This window comes from Dermacentor andersoni, chromosome 8 (assembly GCF_023375885.2).
Source record: "Dermacentor andersoni chromosome 8, qqDerAnde1_hic_scaffold, whole genome shotgun sequence".
NCBI lineage: Eukaryota > Metazoa > Arthropoda > Arachnida > Ixodida > Ixodidae > Dermacentor > Dermacentor andersoni.
The window spans coordinates 124,242,918-124,264,423 of record NC_092821.1 but is presented as its reverse complement, the minus strand read 5'-3'; the positions used below and the strand labels follow the sequence as shown (position 1 = coordinate 124,264,423).

Genomic DNA, 21,506 nt, shown 5'->3' with positions numbered 1-21,506 from the left:
GTGAAATAAATACGTCACTGGCTATTTCCGGCGTCCGCCGTCGTCTCGCAGGCAGAAAGCACGCTGGAATTTAGTTTAAGGTGGAAAACGTGGAAACACTCCCTCTATACCAGGCATTCTTACCAGTATGTGTTGTTACGATGTGGCCAGGAGCTCCCTGGAAACTCACTGAGCACATTATTGCGTATCGTGCATGCATCGTAGTGCGTTGGACCGATTGAACTGGTACATGTGCGATGGGGGAGAGCGACGCTGTAGCAGTCTTTGCCAACCCGGCCCGCAAAGTCTTTTCAGCTCGCAGGACAGCGCCAAGAATCACAAGCCAGTTACCGGCAGAAATCGCTGAAGACCCAGAAATCGCGGATGCCCTCCGCTGTCTACCGCCAAACTACAACTTTGAAATTCCGAAAACGATCTGGAGGATCCGGCAGCTAGGAGCTCGCGCAGTTGCGCTGCAGTTTCCCGAGGGATTGTTAATATTCGCGCTTCCAATCGCAGACATACTGGAGAGATTCACCGGTTGCGAAGTCGTGATTCTCGGTGATGTGACATATGGTGCCTGCTGTGTCGACGATTACGCCGCTCGCGCCTTGGGCTGCGAGCTCATGGTCCACTACGGGCACAGCTGCCTCGTACCCGTGGACCAAATGAGCGGTTTAAAGATGCTGTACGTGTTTGTCGACATCAAGATCGACGTGTTGCATCTCATAGAGAGCATCAAGCGTAACTGGAGCGCCGACACTCGTCTGGCGTTCGTGAGCACGATTCAGTTTGTATCCACCATACAGTCTGTCGCCGCCGAACTGAGGAATGACGGCTACAACGCCAGGACGCCGCAGGTTCGACCACTGAGTCCCGGCGAGATCCTTGGCTGCACCGCACCAAGTGTCGGCGACGCTCAAGTGGCCATCTACGTCGGCGATGGCAGGTTCCACATGGAGGCTCTGATGATCGCCAACCCTGGTATCAAGATGTACAGGCAAGCCTCCTTTTCGTCGTTAGCTTTCAGAGGAAAAAGCCAGGCCTCTTTATAAAGAAGTGCCCAGAGCAACCTAAACCGTACTCAGGGTCAGTGTAAACATGACGGCAACACTGCGACCGCTATCCTTTCATCGACCGCTGTTCCTGCCCGATGTTGGGCTTTTGCGTCCATTAAAGTCATGTAGGTGCTTGCCCGAGTCATGCTAAAGAAACGACACGAAAGCACTGTTTCCTAAGGGATAACAAGAGCCTGTTATTGTAGAGCTGCACACAGTAGGAACGTTGCAGATTTCAGCCTCATTGATAGTGTTTCCAGTCCCCTCAGTCTCTTTTGGTTGATGAAAAGCGGCCTACAGTGCCTGTATTACAGTCTGTGTTATTGTTTGTTAATTTTTTTATTCCTCTGTACAATACACCTAATTTTTTTTCTGTACTATCATGTTTGGCTTTGTTGGCATCATTTTGTATCATTATTTCTGTAGTAACCATGTTATATTGTATTGCTTACCATTTCACATACATGTGTCTTTTATTTTTTGTTAAATTTCTGCATAGTCATGTTAGTTTTGCATATTTTGAGAGATGAGGCAATCATAGTGGTATATGTGAGAAAAAAGAAGGAAAGAGTACTTCTCTTTTAAAGCTGAGAGATGATCCCAAAATGCTAATTTAAAAATAAATTAATGAAATCCAAGTGATTTTACCCAAAATGCAGGTACAATCCATATGACAAGACGCTGACAGAGGAAGGGTACGACCACTCCACCATGCTGAAGGTCCGTCAACAAGCCATAGAGAAGGCAGCCTTGGCCGGTACCTTTGGTGTTGTTGTGGGCACCCTTGGCCGTCAGGGCAACCCAAAGGTTGCCGATGGCTTGAAGAAGACCCTGCTGTCTGCGGGATATCCACCAAGGAATGTTGTCTTTGTCTTGCTCTCCGAGATATTTCCCAAAAAGTTGGAACTCTTTAGCGGCATTGATGCTTGGGTTCAGACGTCATGCCCCCGCTTGTCAATCGACTGGGGTCTCGCGTTTGCCAAGCCTGTGCTGACACCGTACGAGGCCAATGTGGCTGTGAGGACTGTGGCTTGGAAGGACTGTTATCCCATGGACTTTTATGCCAGAGATAGTCTGGGACCTTGGACACCAAATCACAAGCCACCTGTGTCAAAGACTGATGATAAATGCCAGTGCAAACCTGCTACTTGATGGCAGCACTAGTGGAAACCTGCAAACTGTGGTTATGCCAAAACTTGATGATAAATATAATGTACTTTTCATATCTCAGCAGGCGATGAGAGCATAGCAACTGCTGTTGCTGCTGTCTGTAAATTGTGTGCTATAGTAGGAGCAAATGCAATTTGTGGAAACTGCTCTTAAAATTATTTTTGTATCAGTATTTGAGGCAAGACCTTTTTTCCTACAGGTTCAAGAACAAGTCATGGCAGGACTTGCTTAACCTGTTAAATGACATGGAAGCTGAGGAGAGCCATTAGAAACAGCTACACCACATAAACAACTGAAAAGCAAAAGACTGTCAGTGTTACGTTTGTGTCAGTTAAGTTGAAAGCTGTACAATGAGTGTGCTGTTGAGGAATGCTTAAGATCGGTACTAACAATGAAAGAGAACTCGCTGCTTTATGGCCTCTTGAGTCTTTTTCTTTCCTGATCATGAAGCACCAGAGGGTGCTGAAATACGACAGTACTGCTTGCTTTCTTTTTCTTAGACTGTGATTTCAAATTAGTACTACAGCACTAAAAGCTCAGTGTGTGTCTGTCATCACATCACTTCCCTTTTCTCTTGTTCCCATTCCGAGTGAGATTACATGAGCCTCGCTGCCATCCTTTGCATGTGGAGGCATAGTCGCATATCATTATTTATATTTCGCTGGCTTTCTCTCTGTGCTAGAAAAAAAAACACTATATGTGCACCTTGCTGGAAGCAGCTCAGTTTGATGGCTCCTGCAATTCTCTACAAATTTCTTATTGACATATTCACAATTAAAAAACAAATATAGATCTAGCTGATTAACTTAAATTAACTAATTGGATGTCAGATACTAACACTCACAGTTTCCCAACAAGGCTTCGAGCAACATGCACTTGGCTTTATTCGTGTAGACTGACCAGTCGTCTTTAAGAGGAAGCTTTAGCTCAGGTATGCTCATCTAAATACATTAAAAGGAGAATTTGTTTTTCTCGGCAACCACTGCACCAAATTTAACAAGGTTTCTGGCATTTAAAAGAAAAACTTATGTCCTAGTGACTGTTCATTTCGAATTTTTTATTTAGGACATCAATTTTTTATTAAGGATTGGCAAAGTTACACAGGGTGCGTATCGTCTGGACACCTGGACACGCCTCTCTCCATGGTAATGAACGCGCTAATGCGGTAGCCCGAGAGCTCGCTAACCGGGCGCCATTGGAAGAGCTGTCCAACCCAGACGACGCACCGACAGAACCACTGAACTACACTGAAACTCTACAATATTACAGAGATAACAGGAGACACTTCCCTCCCCCACATAATTCCCTTAATCGAGAAGATGCCGTCGCGTGGCGACAGCTTCAAACTAATTCATTTCCCTGCCTCTTTTATCTTCACCTCTTCCACCCCACACAATATACCTCATACTGTCCCTATTGTGGAGCAAAGCCCACAGTATATCATTGCACCTGGGAGTGCCCACACCCTCCGGGCTACTCCCCTATTCCTTCACCTTCCCCTTCCTCCTGGGAGACTGCGCTGGCCAGCTCAGACCCGCAAGAGCAGCGATGGCTGATCCGGCGGGCACGCGGAGTGGCGCGAGCCAATGGGGCCCTGAACTAAGGGCTCCACCCTGCGAGGAAGTCGCCCAAACTCCTGATAAATAAATGTTTTCTCTCTCTCTCTCTCTCTCTGGCAAAAATCAAAAATTTTCAGAAAATGAAACTATCAAGTTTAAAGCTCTGTAACTCAGCAATAAAAAACAATATCACAATTTTGTGAATTGCATCTGATAGTACATCTAAAGCAGACAAAATTGATGTTACACATGAATCTAAACAAATTCGGTAATATGGAAATACAGCTTTTGCAGAACCTTTGTACGTAATGTAACAAGTTCACGCAAGACATAAATTAACATATTGAATTTGTCTGCTTTGAATGATATAACGGATGCCATTTACAGAACCGTAATATCTGTTCTTGATACAGAGCTATTAATTTGTAAACTTTGTACTTCTGAAGCATAACTGCGAGTCGGCCTAGGTGGAACAGATTCATTCTTTAAAAACTTTTTCTGCGCAGACAAACAGGGACAAAGAAGAGGAGCAACACAAGGATTCTATTTTTCTTTTTTTTGAACTTTCGAATTCTTAAAAAGTTCTTTTAACAAAATTCAGGCCCTAAATCGAAATTCCGCTTCCAACAGTCACTAGAATTTAACTTTCTCTCTCAAATGTAACAAATTTCAATAAGATAGGTCCGAAAGTCATCTCAGAAAAGCGTTTCTGTGTTTTGGATGTATTTAATTATGCCACATCGGAGTTGGGCCTGAGCTAAAGCTTCCTCTTAAAGCTTCATGCACAATAGCTGGAACACCCTGTATATAAGTGCAATGTGTCTGACAACAATGCCAAAGAAGCAAGATATTTTTAGTTTTGTTTTCTCAACCGTGTTAATACATTCACTGCTGCACTTGATGTGACTCAAGTTACAAACCTTAATATGATGAACATGGATTTAACAAAGTAAATAAAAGCTTAAAAATTTATTGATTTTAGTTAACCAGGAAGCTAGCGGATTGCAGTGTGAAGCTGAATTAATAGAGAAACTCGAACACAGGCACAGTAAATATAGCAAACCAGTTCTGCAAAAAATCTGCAATCTGCTACCCTCCTGATTAGCTCTGATGGTGGAGCATCTGCTCAGAAAGACGTTGGTCCCAGGTCTCATGTAGGTCTAACGTAGGACCAGGATGAACTGCAAGGCTCTCTTTCCGAGAAAATTGTACGGGTTGCTTCTGTACTTTTGTGTTACTGTCGGCTGGATGACAAATTTTTTTTATCTTTTGAAAAGCTGAACTGTAATTGTCTTAGCTGTATGTCCAAATTCAAGGTGTTCCGGTTTATTATCACATCTGTATGTTGTCTGCAACGTTTGGCCTGTAGTCTCCCAGAAGAAAATCCCCTAAACGATGTAGAAAACTTTGTAAATATCACATCAATGTGTAAACTGTGAGGTGTACCACCACTTGGCCTTATTTCGCACCACATATGCACACATATAGCTTTTGTCAAAGGTATATAGGCTACTCGATGCCTTCACCATGTATGTCATTAGGCTATGTGGTACAGTTCCTGTGGTGGTCTCGACAATCGAGACCATTGCACACCGAGTATGAAAACTGTTTTCAATCCCTAGGGTGTTTGATCATATGGTATGTCATAAAAACATAAATAGCCTGTTGTCAGCCTGGTGGTAGCAGGCAGCATAACCCGTATACATTCGACAAAGTCTGTACATTTGCTGCACTAGTGTGGCCAACTAGCATCAAGAAACTGCAAACCTTTTGGCTCAGAGGAGCACAGTGTCTGAAAAAAAAAAAAAGACGTTGCTGGCAGTAAGTTATACTAGAACTAAGCCTATTGCCGTTTCTAAACATGCACATGTTTTACATACAAAGGCACCTTTTGCTGGTCGCTTCAAAGTACTCCTGCAGTGCACAGAGGCCATGTAAGGCAGCAGCTCCCGTTAATTCGACCCTGATGGGACCAACGAAACTGATTTATTTATCCAGCAACAAACTTAAAAAAAAATGCAGAGAAAATGTCACAATTGATGATTCATTTGGCAACATTTGACCAAAGTAGGAAATTAATGTAGAGATAACATTAAAACTCTTTAACAACGTAGCAGTCTAACGCTTACCAGATATTTTAAGCAAGAAAAATGGGCAAGGGTCAAATGTGTGTTACACAGTGGTGGCTGATTTTTCTAAAGTCAGCTTTTCCGCATGGTGTTTAAAATCCGCTTAGCCATGTTGTGCAGTAAAGCATACAAATGCTGCGAACATAGTGTTGTGGCCCAATTTTCTTGGAAAAATAAGCACGCCAATTTTATGAATGAAATAATGAAGGTTTGAGCCCATAGAAATGCATGAGTGCCAACCGGGATCAAATTGACTGAAAAATTACATGAACCGGAGTCAAATTAATGGAAGTACACTTTATCATGAGACTATGCCAACTCCAATATTGTAAGCGATCATTATGTTCTATGTAATGACTGTCATACACCTCATCACCTTTGGCAAGCCTTGTCTGGGAGGCACTGAATAAAAGTGCTGGCTTAGCCTCTATCTCACAAAATCTATAATTTAGCCCGATTACCCCCCGTTAAATCCCAAAAAGCCTAGGAGTACAACTTCACTGCAGTCTTTCACAACTTTGTAGCCTTTTTAGAGTGCTCTGAAAGGCCAGTTGAAACTAGCATGAGCACTAGACACCTTGGGCAATTGTGCAGCGTCCCAGTGCATGACCTGTGTACATTAATGTGTGTGAGGCTGGGAATGTGATGTACATTCCTTAAGTGTATGGGACCAGCACATACCTTGCAGCAGATGGGGATGTTGCAATATATCACTATGTGACCATGCCTCTGACATCTGGAGCATTGAAATTGCAGACTGCAGACCCCATATACTGCGTGATGGAATAACTGCAGAATCCAAACGGCAATCGCCTTGGTGTGGGGGGTGTCGTTGGAAAATTGGGTACTATCACCGAGTGTCTACGAGCCTTCGTTACCACGACATGATCGCTAGAATGTGGGAAACTTGCCTCCTAGAAGATATTACCACTTGGTCATTAGGTACTACCTTCACCACAAGGGCAACATTCGTGGGTGCTGCATCGCCTTCCAGTGGATACCTCGCCACTCTGGTATTTTGGGAAACAAAAAAGCAGATAAAGCTGCCTGAAATCGACTTCCATACAGAAATTTGTGAATATCTTTTACAAAAGCTGACACTTCAAACATGGCAAGAAAATACGTCTATAATGAAAGAGGTTGCCTCTGGAGTGCCGCTTTACAAAGGCACCTTGTTGCAATCGGTTGACCCCTGAGTCAGGTCGAGAATTCCACGACTACTTCCTCTAAGTGAAAGACAGTGTACCATCAGCTTCAAATGAACGTAGACAGTTCATATACAGAACTGCATGACATAAGACATGCCACTGATCCCCTGCTGTGATAACTGTGGCAGTGTTGAGAGAATGTAACACATATTACTTGAACGCTTCATGTACTATGACAAGATGTTTTGAGCGCCAAGTGGAGATGATTTGTCACGCTTCACTAGCGTTACGTGCCATATTAAGTCCTATGCCCTGCCCTGCAAAATATTAACGGCCATCGGATTCGTTGTTCCAACACATCTCAGATATTGGCCTTCTCTGAAAGATTTAAACCCATCGCTTCCGCCCATTTGGCCTGCCACACCTGGTGTTCCACGGCAGATATTCCTGCTTCGTTGAGAGTGTTCCTTGTTGTAAGAAAATCGCTCTAAAATCTGCTACAGACATCGCATTTATGAATGTGTGGTTTATCTTGTTCACAAGAGGCTTCCACGTCAGATGCACTAAAGAAACTAGAAAGTGAGCATAAAAATAGTATAACACGTGCAAGAACGTGGAGTGCACATTTGTGTTTTTTGACTCAAAACGGCTCTTGCACTTTTGAACTTGGCCCTCAAAAACTAAGCACAGCGTCAAATGCTTCGGCTTCACAGTTTCCGGTGGTATGTGCTGAAAAAAAATTGCCCACTTGAAAGCCTGTATGCTCTTTTTCGAGTCTGGTACTCTGGTTGTAACGGCTACAACAGAGCAGAGTCTGGCGAGCAGGAAGCTGTCCATTGTTTTACAAGTAACTCCTGCTGAAAGTGTAGGCAACTATGTCCGTCTAATGTGCGAAACCCAAAACAACTAGAAAATAGCCTGCAAATGTGCTGCCATATGGAAAATGTAGTCAGAAGCAGGCATTCTTTGAGGAGATGGCTAATCGCTAGTCACTCCAACTTAGGCCTTGGCCGGTGGATTGATAGCTGTGGAAGCAAATGGATTAAAGAATGTTCATTTCGCAATACAGAAAAGCCTGAATTCACCTATCGTCTCACTGATAGGTTTACTCACTAATTTTATTTTCCTTTTTTTTTTCACTCTCCTCTGGAACCTCTTAATTCCCTATGCAGAGTAATCATATGAAGCCAAAGAAAGCATAGGGGGAGTTATTTGTAGCTTTCATTGAAATGTAGAAAGGATAATCTGGAAAAAAATGAAAGTGGACAAAAAAAACTTTTCTTTTGTAGGAGCAGAACCCACAATCTCCACACTACGCGTGTGTAGCACTGACAATTGTGCTACAGTGGCGGCTGTTCATCTGTCCACATCCTTGGGCATTTATGCATTTAGAAGACCTTAACCGAGGAATGTCAGCCAGCGCTATTCAAGGCCAAGGCGGCTAGCACAATTGGTAGCATGCGTAATACTAACGTTGCGAGTTTGGCTCCCACTCGTGGCAAGTTGTTGTTTCGTCCACTTTCATTTCTCATTACCTCATCATTTCTACACTTCAATTAAAACTACAAATAACTTCCCTTATGCTTTCCTTGGCTTCATTATCTGTTGGTTTTATATGGTCACGATTAATAAAAATCAGGACTATACATTCCCCTTCTTCTCATCCTTTGCAGAGTAGTATGTCACTGGTCGCATGCACGCAAGTAAAAACCTCCGTCTTCCAATACAGAGCTTCTCTCTCACTACATGTGTGATGCTGTAGGCTGCTGTACAGACAGCTTTGCCACAAATGCGCCAGAGTGCTTTCGCATTCCGGCAGATAGCCTTGGTAGCGATTGAGCACTATCATGGTTATTTTTAGTTACCGAGCATACATTTCTCACTGAATTTCACTGTTTGATGCTTCTGTACATCATTGCATCTTAAATAATCACACTTATCGGCGCATTTATGCCTGAATATTTTTCTAGTGGCTCAGTGTGCCCCTTTGTAGAAACGGAAAACATGCAAATTCTGTTGTTACTGTCAGTGTTTACTGTGGTATCTGTGGTAAATGTTTTTCAGAGGTCACTGAATCAGAGTTCAGTTGTATAATGTATTCATGCACTCGTTTTCTTCATTTTAATGGACTATTCCACTTGTTTGATACAATCAGTGAGTGAAAACTTTATTGCAAATGTCCGGCAATTCGGGCGGGGTGGGGCCATAAGCACCCCAGCCTAGGTGATGGCCTAGAGTCCTTGGACTCGGGAGGCTTCCTCGGCGTGCCGGACGGCCCACAGTTGATCGGCGAGGTCGTGGCTGAGCAGGGCCGCCTCCCAACGCGCCCCTCGGTTCGAGACTCAGGATCCAAGAGATGCCGGAGGAGGTGCCACGTCTTGGCCATTCCTAGCTGGTTCTTTATACCGTTGCACGTCTCCTCCCATTTCTACAATCAACTCTAAAAAATTAAATTCTTGTTGTGCTTATGTATATCACTAATAGCGTGTGCCAAATGACCAACCAGCAAGCATGTTGAAAGCAAAGCCTGTGAGTTTTACCAAACATTACTTCTACTGGTTATCATGGCATGCAACCAGATCAGATCAACACAAATAAGTGCAACATAACTGCTTTTAAAAATACGCTGAATACTTTATTTTGGGTGTACTTCACTTATAACACATCTGGAAAACGCACCTTACTTCCAACAAAAATGATGCACTCAGTTCACAACTTTTTCGCACTGTGATCATGCTGTTTTTTCTTTCTTTCTTTTTTATACATCACAAAGAAGCAAACGACTTGTTACAGAAAGCTTTTTAAGTACACAGGTAAAAATGAACAGTACTTCTTTAGAGTAAGCAAAGACTGAATCTGCAATAAGCAGATGCAAGCAAGAAGACCTTAGGTCAAACTGGCCAAGTTCAGCAGTTACACCAGAGATGAGCTATAAAAGGAAGTCCCAAAGCTAAATGCAGGCTAATATCGGAAGCATATCTGAGCCACCTGTAACAGAGCAATACCAACATCACAATTGGCTGTGTGTCGTTAGCGCTGCTTAAGGGTGTGCAGCAACATGTTAGTCGCCTTCTGTGTTCACATTCATAGTAACACTGTCCAAAACATGTACTACATAAGCACTACATGTTCAGCAGCTCAACAGGCAACAGGAGAGCTAAATTGGTGTTGCCACAGTTGCTGTTCACAGACCAGACAAATAGCTAAAAATGTTAGCACTGAATGATGCAAACAATAAAGGAAGCAATAATGACAGCAAATCTTCAATCACCATGATACAAGTACTGTGCAACATTTTACTACTCTCAGATGATATCTATCAGCTGGAAAGTAGTGAGCACCTTTCTGCACCATACCTTTTTCTTTTGCTAGGCTGCTTTCTATGCCTTGCAGTTCAATCTAACATGTGCCTGCCTGCATGCACAAATCTGAAAACTTCTTACGTAGTTCCACTGGGGGAACAAACACCCTCTTCTGTTAATGTGATTGCCCAATACACCACCATCAGACGCATGACACACCCTCGGGAAAATGTGGAGGAAGCACCAAGAACACACCACAATTTTTGGTGCTGTAGATGCTACGGGCAGGAATCTATGGACAACAAGAGATATGTACTGCACAATGCTACTCTCGAAGGCTTTCTAATGTAACATGCATGGACGTAGCTTAAGATGCCTGGAACCTTGTGGCTTTCTGGCTGGTCTCAACAATAGCACCAGTGGAAGACTTACATAATGAAGCACACCAAAGTCACAAACGGGGGGCAACAATTCATGTTTGGAAGAATCTGGTACGCACAAGCCTAACGGGGGTAAATTTCGCAAGAGCAAGTTGTCAAAGCAGCCACATCTATTCATTTGGCATATGGCGGGATAAAAGAGCTAAAGGGAGGCTCTATCACAAGGGGGATGGTTTAAGCTACAGCAGGAGTGAGCTAGCTAGCAGACACAAAGCTTTGCAGGGCACAGAAGTGCTTCACATTCCATTGCACAGTATATTGACGCTGCACTGCAATGGCTAAACAAGGCGCATGCCATGCCTCACCCAAACAATGAGACAGTGCCATCGTTCCATTCCTGTAAATTCTGTTTTCTGTCTGCCATCACCACAGCTGAAGCAAACTCGGGACACATTCCGGAGACGAAACAGGCAAGTAAAGCACCCAAATGTTGTATTAAACTGCATCACCTCCCTGTGAAATTTCGAGTGCGACAGAGCCAGTGGCTTATCCGAGAAAATACCCTATGGGGCACTCGTAGCATTCGTTCCGTGGGATAAGCTGCTCAGGAATAAACGAGCAGGCATGAAAGTTTCGTATGGGACATTCCAGCAAGTGCAGAGCACAGCATCACGCCCTAAAACACACACACACACCAAGAAAGAAAGAAAGATCTTTTAAAGGTTAAATGTGACAGAAAGTAGCATGCAGCCACTCAGTGCCCCTCATGGAGAAAGCCTGTATTTGTGGCATCGTTCCTGTATCTGAAGAATTGCCCCTTCCTACAATTGCCAGATCTCTTGTGGCAATCCTTTTGTGGCCCTAGCCTAGCATCTTTTCTTCCACTGTTCATAAAGAAGGAAAAGCAAAATGGAAAAGGGATATCTTTAAAAGAAATAGGAAGCACAATTACGTATTTTGAAATTAAAGAGGTTTTGTTCGCTTCTCAAAATGGGAGCGCAATGGACCGCGAGGACTTGTACGCTTGCAGAATCACTTTTCCTGTTAGGCTACAATGTGAAAAACACAATTCTTTAACTACTTTTGCTTGTTTGTTTACACTAGCGCAAACTGTACTTTGTCCATTGAATCACTTCATACCCAGTAGCAATACGCTGGGGCAAAACAGGCAGACTTTCACGGCCCTAAACCAACGATGAACAAAATACTTATCAATGCTATGGTGATTTACAGTTCAAGTAAAACAACAATTAGGCATATCTCCAGGTATATTTAGTGCTTTACTGGGTAGCATATGTCAAATTTTGGGCTTTGTCACGAACTTTGGCTTTAGTGCCAAGCTACAGGCTGCCACTCGCAGCGTCTACAATTACATTTTAGTGTTTAATACTGATGCATTCATGCTCAAGATTTTTTCAGCAATGACAATGTCTTATTGCTTCACTACCAGGCAATAAAATCTACATAAGAGGAGATGCTGCACGGAGAGCTCCGTACTTCCCTATACACATGCATTCTAGCAGTGTTGTGATCATCTCATCATCCGCCATACTGGACTGCTGTCTTGCCACCTATGAGCAACTAGTGCTGGAACTTTGCGTGCTAACAGCACCACAGTAACAAACAGCCTAGTGGGCAAAGGGAACAGTTTTTAGTAGCACATGCAGTGATATTGAGTCAGCAAATTCGTCGCTCATCTCGAGGCACATGTGCTAGAACATGTGCTCGTATTGAGGCCAACGTGCTAGAATATAGGAGTGCATGCACTCACGGAATGCATATGCATATGAACAGAGCTTGGCTTGATGCCTCAGGCATTAGCAAATGTTGATACAGGTGTGTTTGTTATCGTTTGAAACATCTGTTCTTTCAGTGGTGTGCCTGCCGGATGGTGTCAGCATTTTTAAATTGCACACTCCAACCACCGTAGTGCATCCTGGCCAATACCGGTTCCCCTATAGGCTGTGAAGTGGCACGCAAAATTATATGCACTCTAAATAACGACTGCACATGCTGCAGACAACTACTTCTCTTTGTGGGCGCTGGCTTTGACCACCCAGTCTGTCTTGGTGGCGGTGCAAGTGTAATGACTACACAAAATACAAAGCCTGTCACTTGCTTGGCAAGGTGCTGCTGAGAGTACGGAGACATGTGCTTTGGCACTCATTACATCGCTGTAGAATTGCACGGCAGCTCATCAAAGGTACCCACTTACTAGAAATTCAGCACATTAGCTAGCATTCTCATACTACAGGGCTATGCCACTACCGTAACTTCCAACATTAAACAAATGGCTTTAGCATGTTACTGCCAACCACCACATGGGGGTGCAGAGAATTTCGTATTTGCAATGGCAACCATGTGCTATCAATATCAGATGAAACGCAAATGGCAGCACAGTGTGTGGCCAAAGGTACAGTCTGCGTTATCTGACAGTCGTCGTCGAAGACAGCCGCACACTTCTGGTTTGGCTGCCGGAAGCTCAAGAGGGAATGTTGATGCTGCTCGTCCTCTCGCTTTGCCGCCAAAGTGCCACGTCATGCAATGTTTTCACTGGTCGCTACTGATATCACTGGGTGCAAGCTATGTTTAACCTAAACATGGCAACCCTATGTTTATAACCTAAACATGACAGAGTAACTTACCTTCTAGTAAAGCATGTGCATACACACTGCCTTTTGCTACTGATCTGGCACTGAAAATGTGCAAGTTCTAGCTGTTTTTCTGTTTGAATACTGCAGATGTACTACATACTGAAATTAGAGCCGATAACAGTTATTACAAGTGTCACTAAGATCAGCAAGTGCCAGCATGCGCATATTACTTGCAAGAGGTGCTAGCAGATGAAAGGAAGCTTGACTTCAGACGTAGACTTCATGACAAGGCAGAAATGGTCTGCTCAATGAAGGAAGCACACGCTTTCAGGCTCTTGGACTCCTCTATGGCCAAATGACATAGATATCAAAATTTTCTAGTGACAATTTCTGATAGGCAAAGACTGAATAAATCTTGACCATCAATATTACCTGTGTAACGAACCTCACAACACGGGGAAGGCCAAGTCATAGTATCCTCTTTAAATTTAATATGTTTGCGATAAACGGAGTGATAAAAACCAGTACGGTTCGTCCCTGTCCGCTGCCATGAAAGAAAGCAGACACCACAGAGATTCAAGTGCAGTTGTGCTGCCTGCTTCGAGTCAGTGGACCAAGCAAGGGGTGCCCACAGAGCAATGGTTAGAGATATCCATCCAAAACACCATATATGTTCATGATGCAAACAATGGTTGGCTACTATTTATACCGCTTATGAACGGGTTCTCAGGACCCTGACACTAATAGTTGTGTCTGCTGCGAATGCTTTTTTCTCAGTATTACAGGTGATAACATTTTCATGTATGAATTTATAACTTGAAAGCATACAAACACAAATTTTATCTCATTTCTACTTCATAGTAGAATTCTCTTAATTTGACTTTAGCTATTTTATTTTTCATTTAACCCTTTATTGACGAGTGTTGCCTAAAGGCAACATACCAGAACATTTTTTTTCTTGCCGAATTACGGTACTAAGTACGAACTTTCTGGCTGAATGCCTTCAGCCAACACTGAATGATAGGCAGCAAGTGTAATTTGTTAACTTAGAGCAGGAACACAAGATGAGAAGGGAGAAGTTTGGCACGCGACTTGGTTTTTTGGAAAGCATGTGCAGAGGACGACAGACCAATGCAAGCTCGCCAGCTACAGTGGTGTCACACATGTGATGTAAAACAAATGGAATGTACCCTCACGGCTCACATATACCAAGAGCTGCCTGTACAAACTTGAAACGAAGCCGTAAGTGTCTTGGGGTCAAAGCCCACTTCTAGTTTTCCCTCTTGTGTTTACCTCTTATGCTGAAAAAAGTTCCCGCAAGATATTTTTTCTTTTAGTTGACTGTGCTTACTTGCTCTATATGTGTCTTGCACATTTAGATAGAAAATGTAAATGAATTACTGGTATTTGCATGTGCCATCAATAAAGGGTTAATTTGACTCCGACCAAGGTCTTGGCAAGTGCCCCTGCATTTTTGCAGACCAAAACTTTCGTTATTTCAATCCCGAAATTGGCCCTCACAGGATAGGATAATTCAAACTTGACTGGTCAGCAGGCGCACTCCCTGCCCCAATAATGACCCATTTGTAACACCTCACTAATTACTGCAACATCTGTCTTGGTGGTGCTATGGGACAGTGAAGGCACTAAAGACACATTATCTCCTGCCAGAAATAAAAATTTTCAGCCTGCCTTCAGCAGATTTCAAAGCAAGAATGGCCGCCTACAATTGATGATTACCGTACTTATGCAATTCTAATGTGCAACTTTTTTCCAAGAAAATTCCTCCAAAAATAGCCAGTGCATTACAATCAGATAAAAAAACTGAAGCCATACTTATGGCATTAGCAACAGCCTACTGTCAAGGGCCAGTGCCTTTGCCACTGTCATCACAAGATGTCGGCAGAACAAATCCTCACATAGGAGCACGAGAATGATGCACTCTTTTCAGGCTTTCATTACAAGACGCACCCAAAAAGGTTATTCTTCATTAGGCTAGCGCCAACAGTCGTGCAACTTGCTTTTCGACCTACAGAGGCTTGTGTGCATCTCAGGGCATACCGGAAGCGGTTAGCCAGTCTAGGCTCTGTTCACCATCTTGTTTGCAACAATTACAATGAAGTGGTTCGAGAAACATGGAATATCAAATGCAACAGACTGTGAGGATGGTGGCATTTTGTAGTCTGCAGAAAGCGATAGAAGGCTGACTGAAATCGAGGAAGTTTCATCAAGTTTCTGATCGCCAGAATCATTATATATATATTTTTTTTAAGACTGGATGCTCATTAGATCTGGATGCACATTGACTATGAACCGATAAAAAACTGGATGTGCGTTAGATTTAGGGAAATACTGTAAAATGAAGCATTCGTGCGTGAACTCTCTTTTTTTTTTAATAATACGACCCACTAGATAATTCCGTCAGTCTTGTTAAGGTCAAATTAACAGAAGTCAACTGTATTCAATAAAGAACTGCCAACTTCCCAAATAAAAGATAGTACATGTATAACTCATGATTCTTTGCATGGTTGAGGATTTGAGGCATTGTACGATGTACTATCATTACGGAGTTTGCAGTTACTTATATAAGCAAATAAAGAAATAAAAAGAAAGACAAAAATTTTGTGTCATTTCCCTTCAAGGGCACATGCACTTGTGAGACCGATGTTCATTAACTATTAAGCAAGGGTTATCATACTTGAGATGACTATATGACAGAGTTTAATTTTTTTCAGAAGTGCCATTATTTTTTATCTTTGTACATTCTGTAATTTTCCATGAACACTTCGCCTAGTAAAATATAGCCTTTTGTAGAATTTTGCACATACTAGCCTTTAGCCAATTCAATAGCTCATTTTTCTTATTTACCGTGCAGTGCAATTAGTAAGTTATAATGTGCCCACAATGTTTCCTTTTTTTTTTTCTAATTCAGAATGCACATATTTCAAGGACCATTTCGTGATAAATGTTTGGTCTTTTTCATAAAACATTCTAAAAAAATACAGATAACCTTGTACACCGAAGTGCATATGCTTCGCTGAATGTCATTACAACATGACACAGGTGAACTGCTGCACACAAAACTTGTAAAGAAGTAAAGAAGCAATTGTTGAATGCAGAGATAACAGCAGGCCTGCCTGTCGTGCTTGGCGCTGAAGCACAACCAAATTTGTGGATACTTTTTTTTAGTGGCCTTATCTTGAGTTGTGTTGCCATTTATTTCAGCGGAATGTCCAAGCATAATGTTTTAACAAAATACCGCCATAAATGATGGCTTTTAAAGATAAGGCAGACTTTAAACTTGCACCTCCACTTTAGAACATAGTTTAATGGGGGTGCCACACAGTACACTTTCGATTGTGATGAAGCCCGATCAGGATAGAATTCCTCGGTTGAGATTGGCTCTCTCCCCACAGCTTGCACAGAGGAACCAATTGCAACCAAGAAATTTGATGCCGCTAGGGCTCGATAGCATTCGAAACTGTGCCGTATGACACAGGTATTATATAACAGTTGGAGCCTTTCTATTGGGCATACTGTATGTTTTCTCACAGAAGTGCCAGTCATTTAAGGATAGCACTTGATACAGCAAATCTGATAGGCCAAATTGAGCTCAATGAAACAAGTGTATATAACTTTTTATATTAAATATTATGAGTGGCACATAAATCTTTAAGCCAGTTTATGGAACTCTCAAGTTATGCTAATGGTTTAAATTGGACTGGTGCTTCCACATTGCAATATACTTTAGTTGTTACGTATTTCATCCACGTTATATCAGCCGTTCGCTGTCACACTTTGGATAGGAGTGCCTGAGGTAGAGCTTCCCCATCTTAGGTGGCTGGCACATTGTGTTCTTTAGATACAATGTTGGCTAAGCAAGTTGTTTACAGCACAGCATATAAAATACTTTGATAGGCAACAACATTGTCACAGCATCTCTGCTAGGGACAATGCAAAGATTTTACGATAAATCTTGATACCCCCATCACATCCATACAATGAAAAAAATATTTGGCCCTTTCTCTTTTTTAAACTCTGCTCTTGGAATGTGCCTCGCACGAATTGGGCCTTAACAACACCTTTCCCAAACAACAGTACCAAGGATTACAAGGCATGGTCAAGGTGCATAAGCCAGGCGCATAGGCCAGGTGATGCTGATAACACTGAGAAATAATCTCCCGGTTGGTGATATCAATGTCAGCATCATTGAATGCAGCTTGGCGCATCATGCCACTTTCTACGAGCCTATCCCAGAATTTTTGAAGTGCTGGTTCACTCGGGCTGTAAAAGAATGTCTTGACAAGGATTATGCTTTAAAATGGCGATCGCCGTGTCACCGATTTAATGAAATGTATACAGGTACGTTAGACAAAACTGACCAAGACGAATCATGAATACAGGTAAAATACGACTGTGGCTACAGCTTGGGTGTGTGCCACAGCTAGCGTGACTCGTAAAAATCTAGAGGCTCTGCTCGGGGGGAAAGACTCTAAATGGACACGCTAGAAAAATAGGGTGGGTCACTCCTACACAAGCCTGTGCGCTTTAACGATGCAGGATTTATCATACTGCCCTATGCAGATGTACCACAAAGTAATTCGTGGCCTCAATTCACGTAAAACAGCACCAGGCACGTCGCGTGCACAAACTACGCATCGGTTGATGCAGTCATTTCAAGCGCAGCTGCTTGCCCTCTCCTCGTACGAAGGCAAGGGTCACAATGTCCTTCGGTGAGGCCAACTGTCATCTTCCCTTAGACGGTGCCAGGACTTGCACGAGCAGGTGGTCCCGACATCACTGGCATCACCTGGACGGGCACGAGCTTAGCGCGGACGAGTGATCGCTTGACGAGTTGCATGTGTTACCACTGTGCGACGACTGCAGGCTGGTCACGGATCCCCTGCAGATAGAATGCGACAGGGACAAGATATCACCCAGAGCCAGGATGGTTCACTATGAGTTAAAGAGGCAAGAAAAAAAGGTAACAACCAAGCAATACAACCAGCTAGTGTTACATAGACAACAAGAACGACAGCTGAATCGCAAGTGCTAGGCACATGCAAGGATGCATGCTGGAAAAAGCAGAAAGGAAACAAGAAAGAACAGCTAACATACGCATAATCGCTTCCCGCAACCAGAGTAAGTTGCAAAGGAAATGACAGCAACAAACGAAGGTGTCCTTCCTTTTTGTGCTGCCATTGTTTTCTGCACTGATCCAAGGAGTGCATCAATCCAAACTCGCCCAGTTTTCCACATTACTGCAACAAACCCAATACTGGCATAGCGACTACTAGGCACTGTGGAGATGCTCAACCCTGTCGCATCTCCTGGCGCCTTTATAGCATGTCTCGCATCTCCTCGTCCATTCGGCTTCAAGGTACACACACAGTGGAAGAGGTCAGTGCAGTAGATCTACAGTAGTGTGAGAAATGGCACAAATACTTGGGAACAAGAGGAACTACCTTCCTTCTCTATGGGTAGGGGGTGGTGTTGCACGCAGACCAAGTGCGTGCTTGTCTGTGTGCTCCATGGGTCCGACCCACGGAGGGTTCCTCAAATGCTCGAACATGCTTCAATTCGTGGAATCACAGCCGCAAATGACTCAGGCATCGGTGTTGAACATGGGTAAACATCACTCACTTGGTATACGAGCGTGGTGAGTTGAACCAATTCAACTGCTCTACGTGTCCCACATCGTGTGTACTTTGGCTAGCTGACATTCTTGTACAAAGGTGAAATAAATGCCCTTTTTTGCAGTTGTACTATTGTGTGTTGCTGTTCCTTTGTTTCCAGAGCACCTGAGAGCCTTACAACACTGACATCATCGTCACTCAGGCTTTATGAAAGCACTAGGCATGATAATCCTCCTGGCACCTGCTCCTGCTAACTAAACTGATTAGGTACCAATCAGATGGGAGCCTGACTTGGCAGGGTGGTCAGTGAAATATTTTTCTGTTTATTTAAATGGCAACGCATTTTGTACCCATTGATGCTCTAACTGAACAAAAAAAGCCCCTCCCTGGAGCCAATATTTCAATCACAGGATTTCAGGTCACCTAGTCAAAATGTTGTCTTCAATCCGAGGCATTGCTTGTCAACTGCTGATCAATTTAAGCCTTCCTGTGACCCCTTTGAGGCTTTGACACAGAGCCTCAACCTGCTGAGAAACTATTTATGTAGTTAAGTCTGCATTTATTGAAACATGCACTCATTTATAGTTTTTCCAGAGACTGCATTTCACCCACTAACAAGTTATCACTCAGCGCAAGACACACCTGGATGATTTAGAACTTACTTGAATGTTGTCATTGATTCTATCTGCTGTGCATGTTCTCGCTGAATGTTGTATAATCAGATTGTATGTGCAACTCGGATAGTGTTGTACTTTCAAGAGGTATGCGAGCACTAGCGATTGCTGGAACCTTCGACAAGTCATGTATAAAAGCCGATGCGCTTGAACCGCAGACCAGATTTTCAACGATCACCAACTGTGCTCCCTGCTATTATTGTGCTTTGAGCGGCACTTGCTTTTAGGGGCACAAGTTTGCCCGATAAAAAGCTAGTCTCGTGATACAATGTATTTGCTATGGTGTTCTTCACCATCACTGCATCATGAGCATATTCACGGGGCTCACCCACAAAAGAGTATGTATTAAAAAATTCCCTATGTGAAGTAATCTACATAATGTCGAAGTCATCAATAATTTCCTCTGGTTGTGAAGCTCCCGCTGCTCTTGCTCGCCCAAATTTATCTACCATCCACACAAATGCATGCAACTGGGTCATGAAACTTTCGCGCCCACCCAGTAAATACGAAGTTAGTCTTGTGACAGGTTGCTCGAAGCTACAAAAAGACATCAATGTGTGCCTACAAATGCCGTCGGGTACGAGAGACCCCCATACGGTGTGTTCAAAAGATGGCAGCCGTGAACAACTTTGTTGCCATCCATTGCACTTGCTTTCATTTGTGAGATGATTTGTCGGCTTTCCGAGTGCCACGGAGCTACTGTAAATAGATCTGCATCGATCACAAAACTATAATTTGTGAGAATGCACGCACATACTGATATCTTTGGAGCAGCCGCACGTGGTTATTGCGTGCAGAACGGTTGCATGCAGAGAGCACCTTTGCGGCTACTGCGGCTTTTCCCGCCTTGCCGCAACGCCGCAGACAATGAGCAATAAAAAACAGCGCTCAACAGCGACACAGCACTGTTGTCTGTGTCCCTTCGCTGTTGTCTGTGTCCCTTCACTCGTCCTGTTGTTTAGCGCCCAACCAACCAGCCCAAATGCGTACTCTTCTGCCGCAGACAAGGCACCCCGTTTCGTCCTTTCTCCTTTTTTTGAACCGGGGAGGCTCTCTCTCCACCACTTAGGAGAAATGCAGTTCGCCCAATGCGTTTTTGGTCTTTCCGCTGGCAGGCTTGCGATTGGATGCAACTCAGCTCAGCCGCAGAGACTGCCACTCGTCATCCCTCTGCAGTGCTCTGCCTTTGTGAGCGGCTGACCGCTCCAGGGCCCAAGCAAGGATCCATGCTAAGTTAGCTGAGCCATTATTAGCCTCTTGTGCATTTCCCTCATTTTGCAGTTTTCGCTTTAGCCATGCGGAACATTCTGCTGCTGTGGCTTTGTTTTGTTCGCTTGTCGTTGACATTGTTGGAGTGTAAAACTAAGCTGAATAAGCACCTTAAGTTAAAGACTCGCCCTGCCCCCTGGCCTGAACCCACTGTGGTCGCAACTCACTGCGAACCGTGGCTTAGGGGTCACAGCTCTGACTCTTAGGGCTGCAGCAAAAGTGCTAGCAAGCGACTTGCTCCAATGGCCTGGCGTGATCCAGAGAAGGGTCAGGTAGGCACGCGTGAACTTGAGCAATACAGTAAAACCTCGTTAGACCGTACCTGCTTAAACAGTAGTTTAGTTTTAAAAGTAGTAAAGTCAAATCCCCAACTCAGTGGCCATTAAGCACAATGTGTTTTGTATCCACATAAACCGTACCAGCTTATTGCGTACATATCGGTTAACACGTAGTGTTTCCGCTTTTTGTCGCACAAACACGGTGTTGCGTCGTCTCCATCGAGCGGCCTGGCAGAACAACAAGCCTCAGAGATCGAAACAACAGCCTCCAAGCGCTCTGTGCGTTTGTGCGTGAAGCCACGTCAACATCAACATCATTTCGGCGCCGTG

General features: G+C 43.6%; 2 protein-coding genes across 2 annotated transcripts in view; one reads left to right on the top strand and one right to left on the bottom strand.

The window, feature by feature from the left end:
- The first annotated feature begins 41 nt into the window (after window positions 1-41).
- Dph1 (diphthamide biosynthesis 1) lies at window positions 42-2,632 on the top strand. The gene is made up of 2 exons (XM_050173433.3): window positions 42-979; window positions 1,697-2,632. Exons 1-2 carry the CDS (start codon window positions 237-239, stop codon window positions 2,187-2,189), a joined length of 1,236 nt encoding a protein of 411 aa, XP_050029390.1. The 5' UTR covers window positions 42-236; the 3' UTR covers window positions 2,190-2,632.
- Window positions 2,633-9,653: 7,021 nt separating this feature from the next.
- Window positions 9,654-21,506, bottom strand: part of retm (real-time) — a 37,011-nt gene continuing 25,158 nt past the window's right edge. The window contains exon 11 of the mRNA XM_072289898.1: window positions 9,654-18,222. Within this exon, the coding sequence (XP_072145999.1) occupies window positions 18,126-18,222 (97 nt within the window). The 3' untranslated portion in view covers window positions 9,654-18,125. The remainder of the gene's footprint in view (window positions 18,223-21,506) is intronic.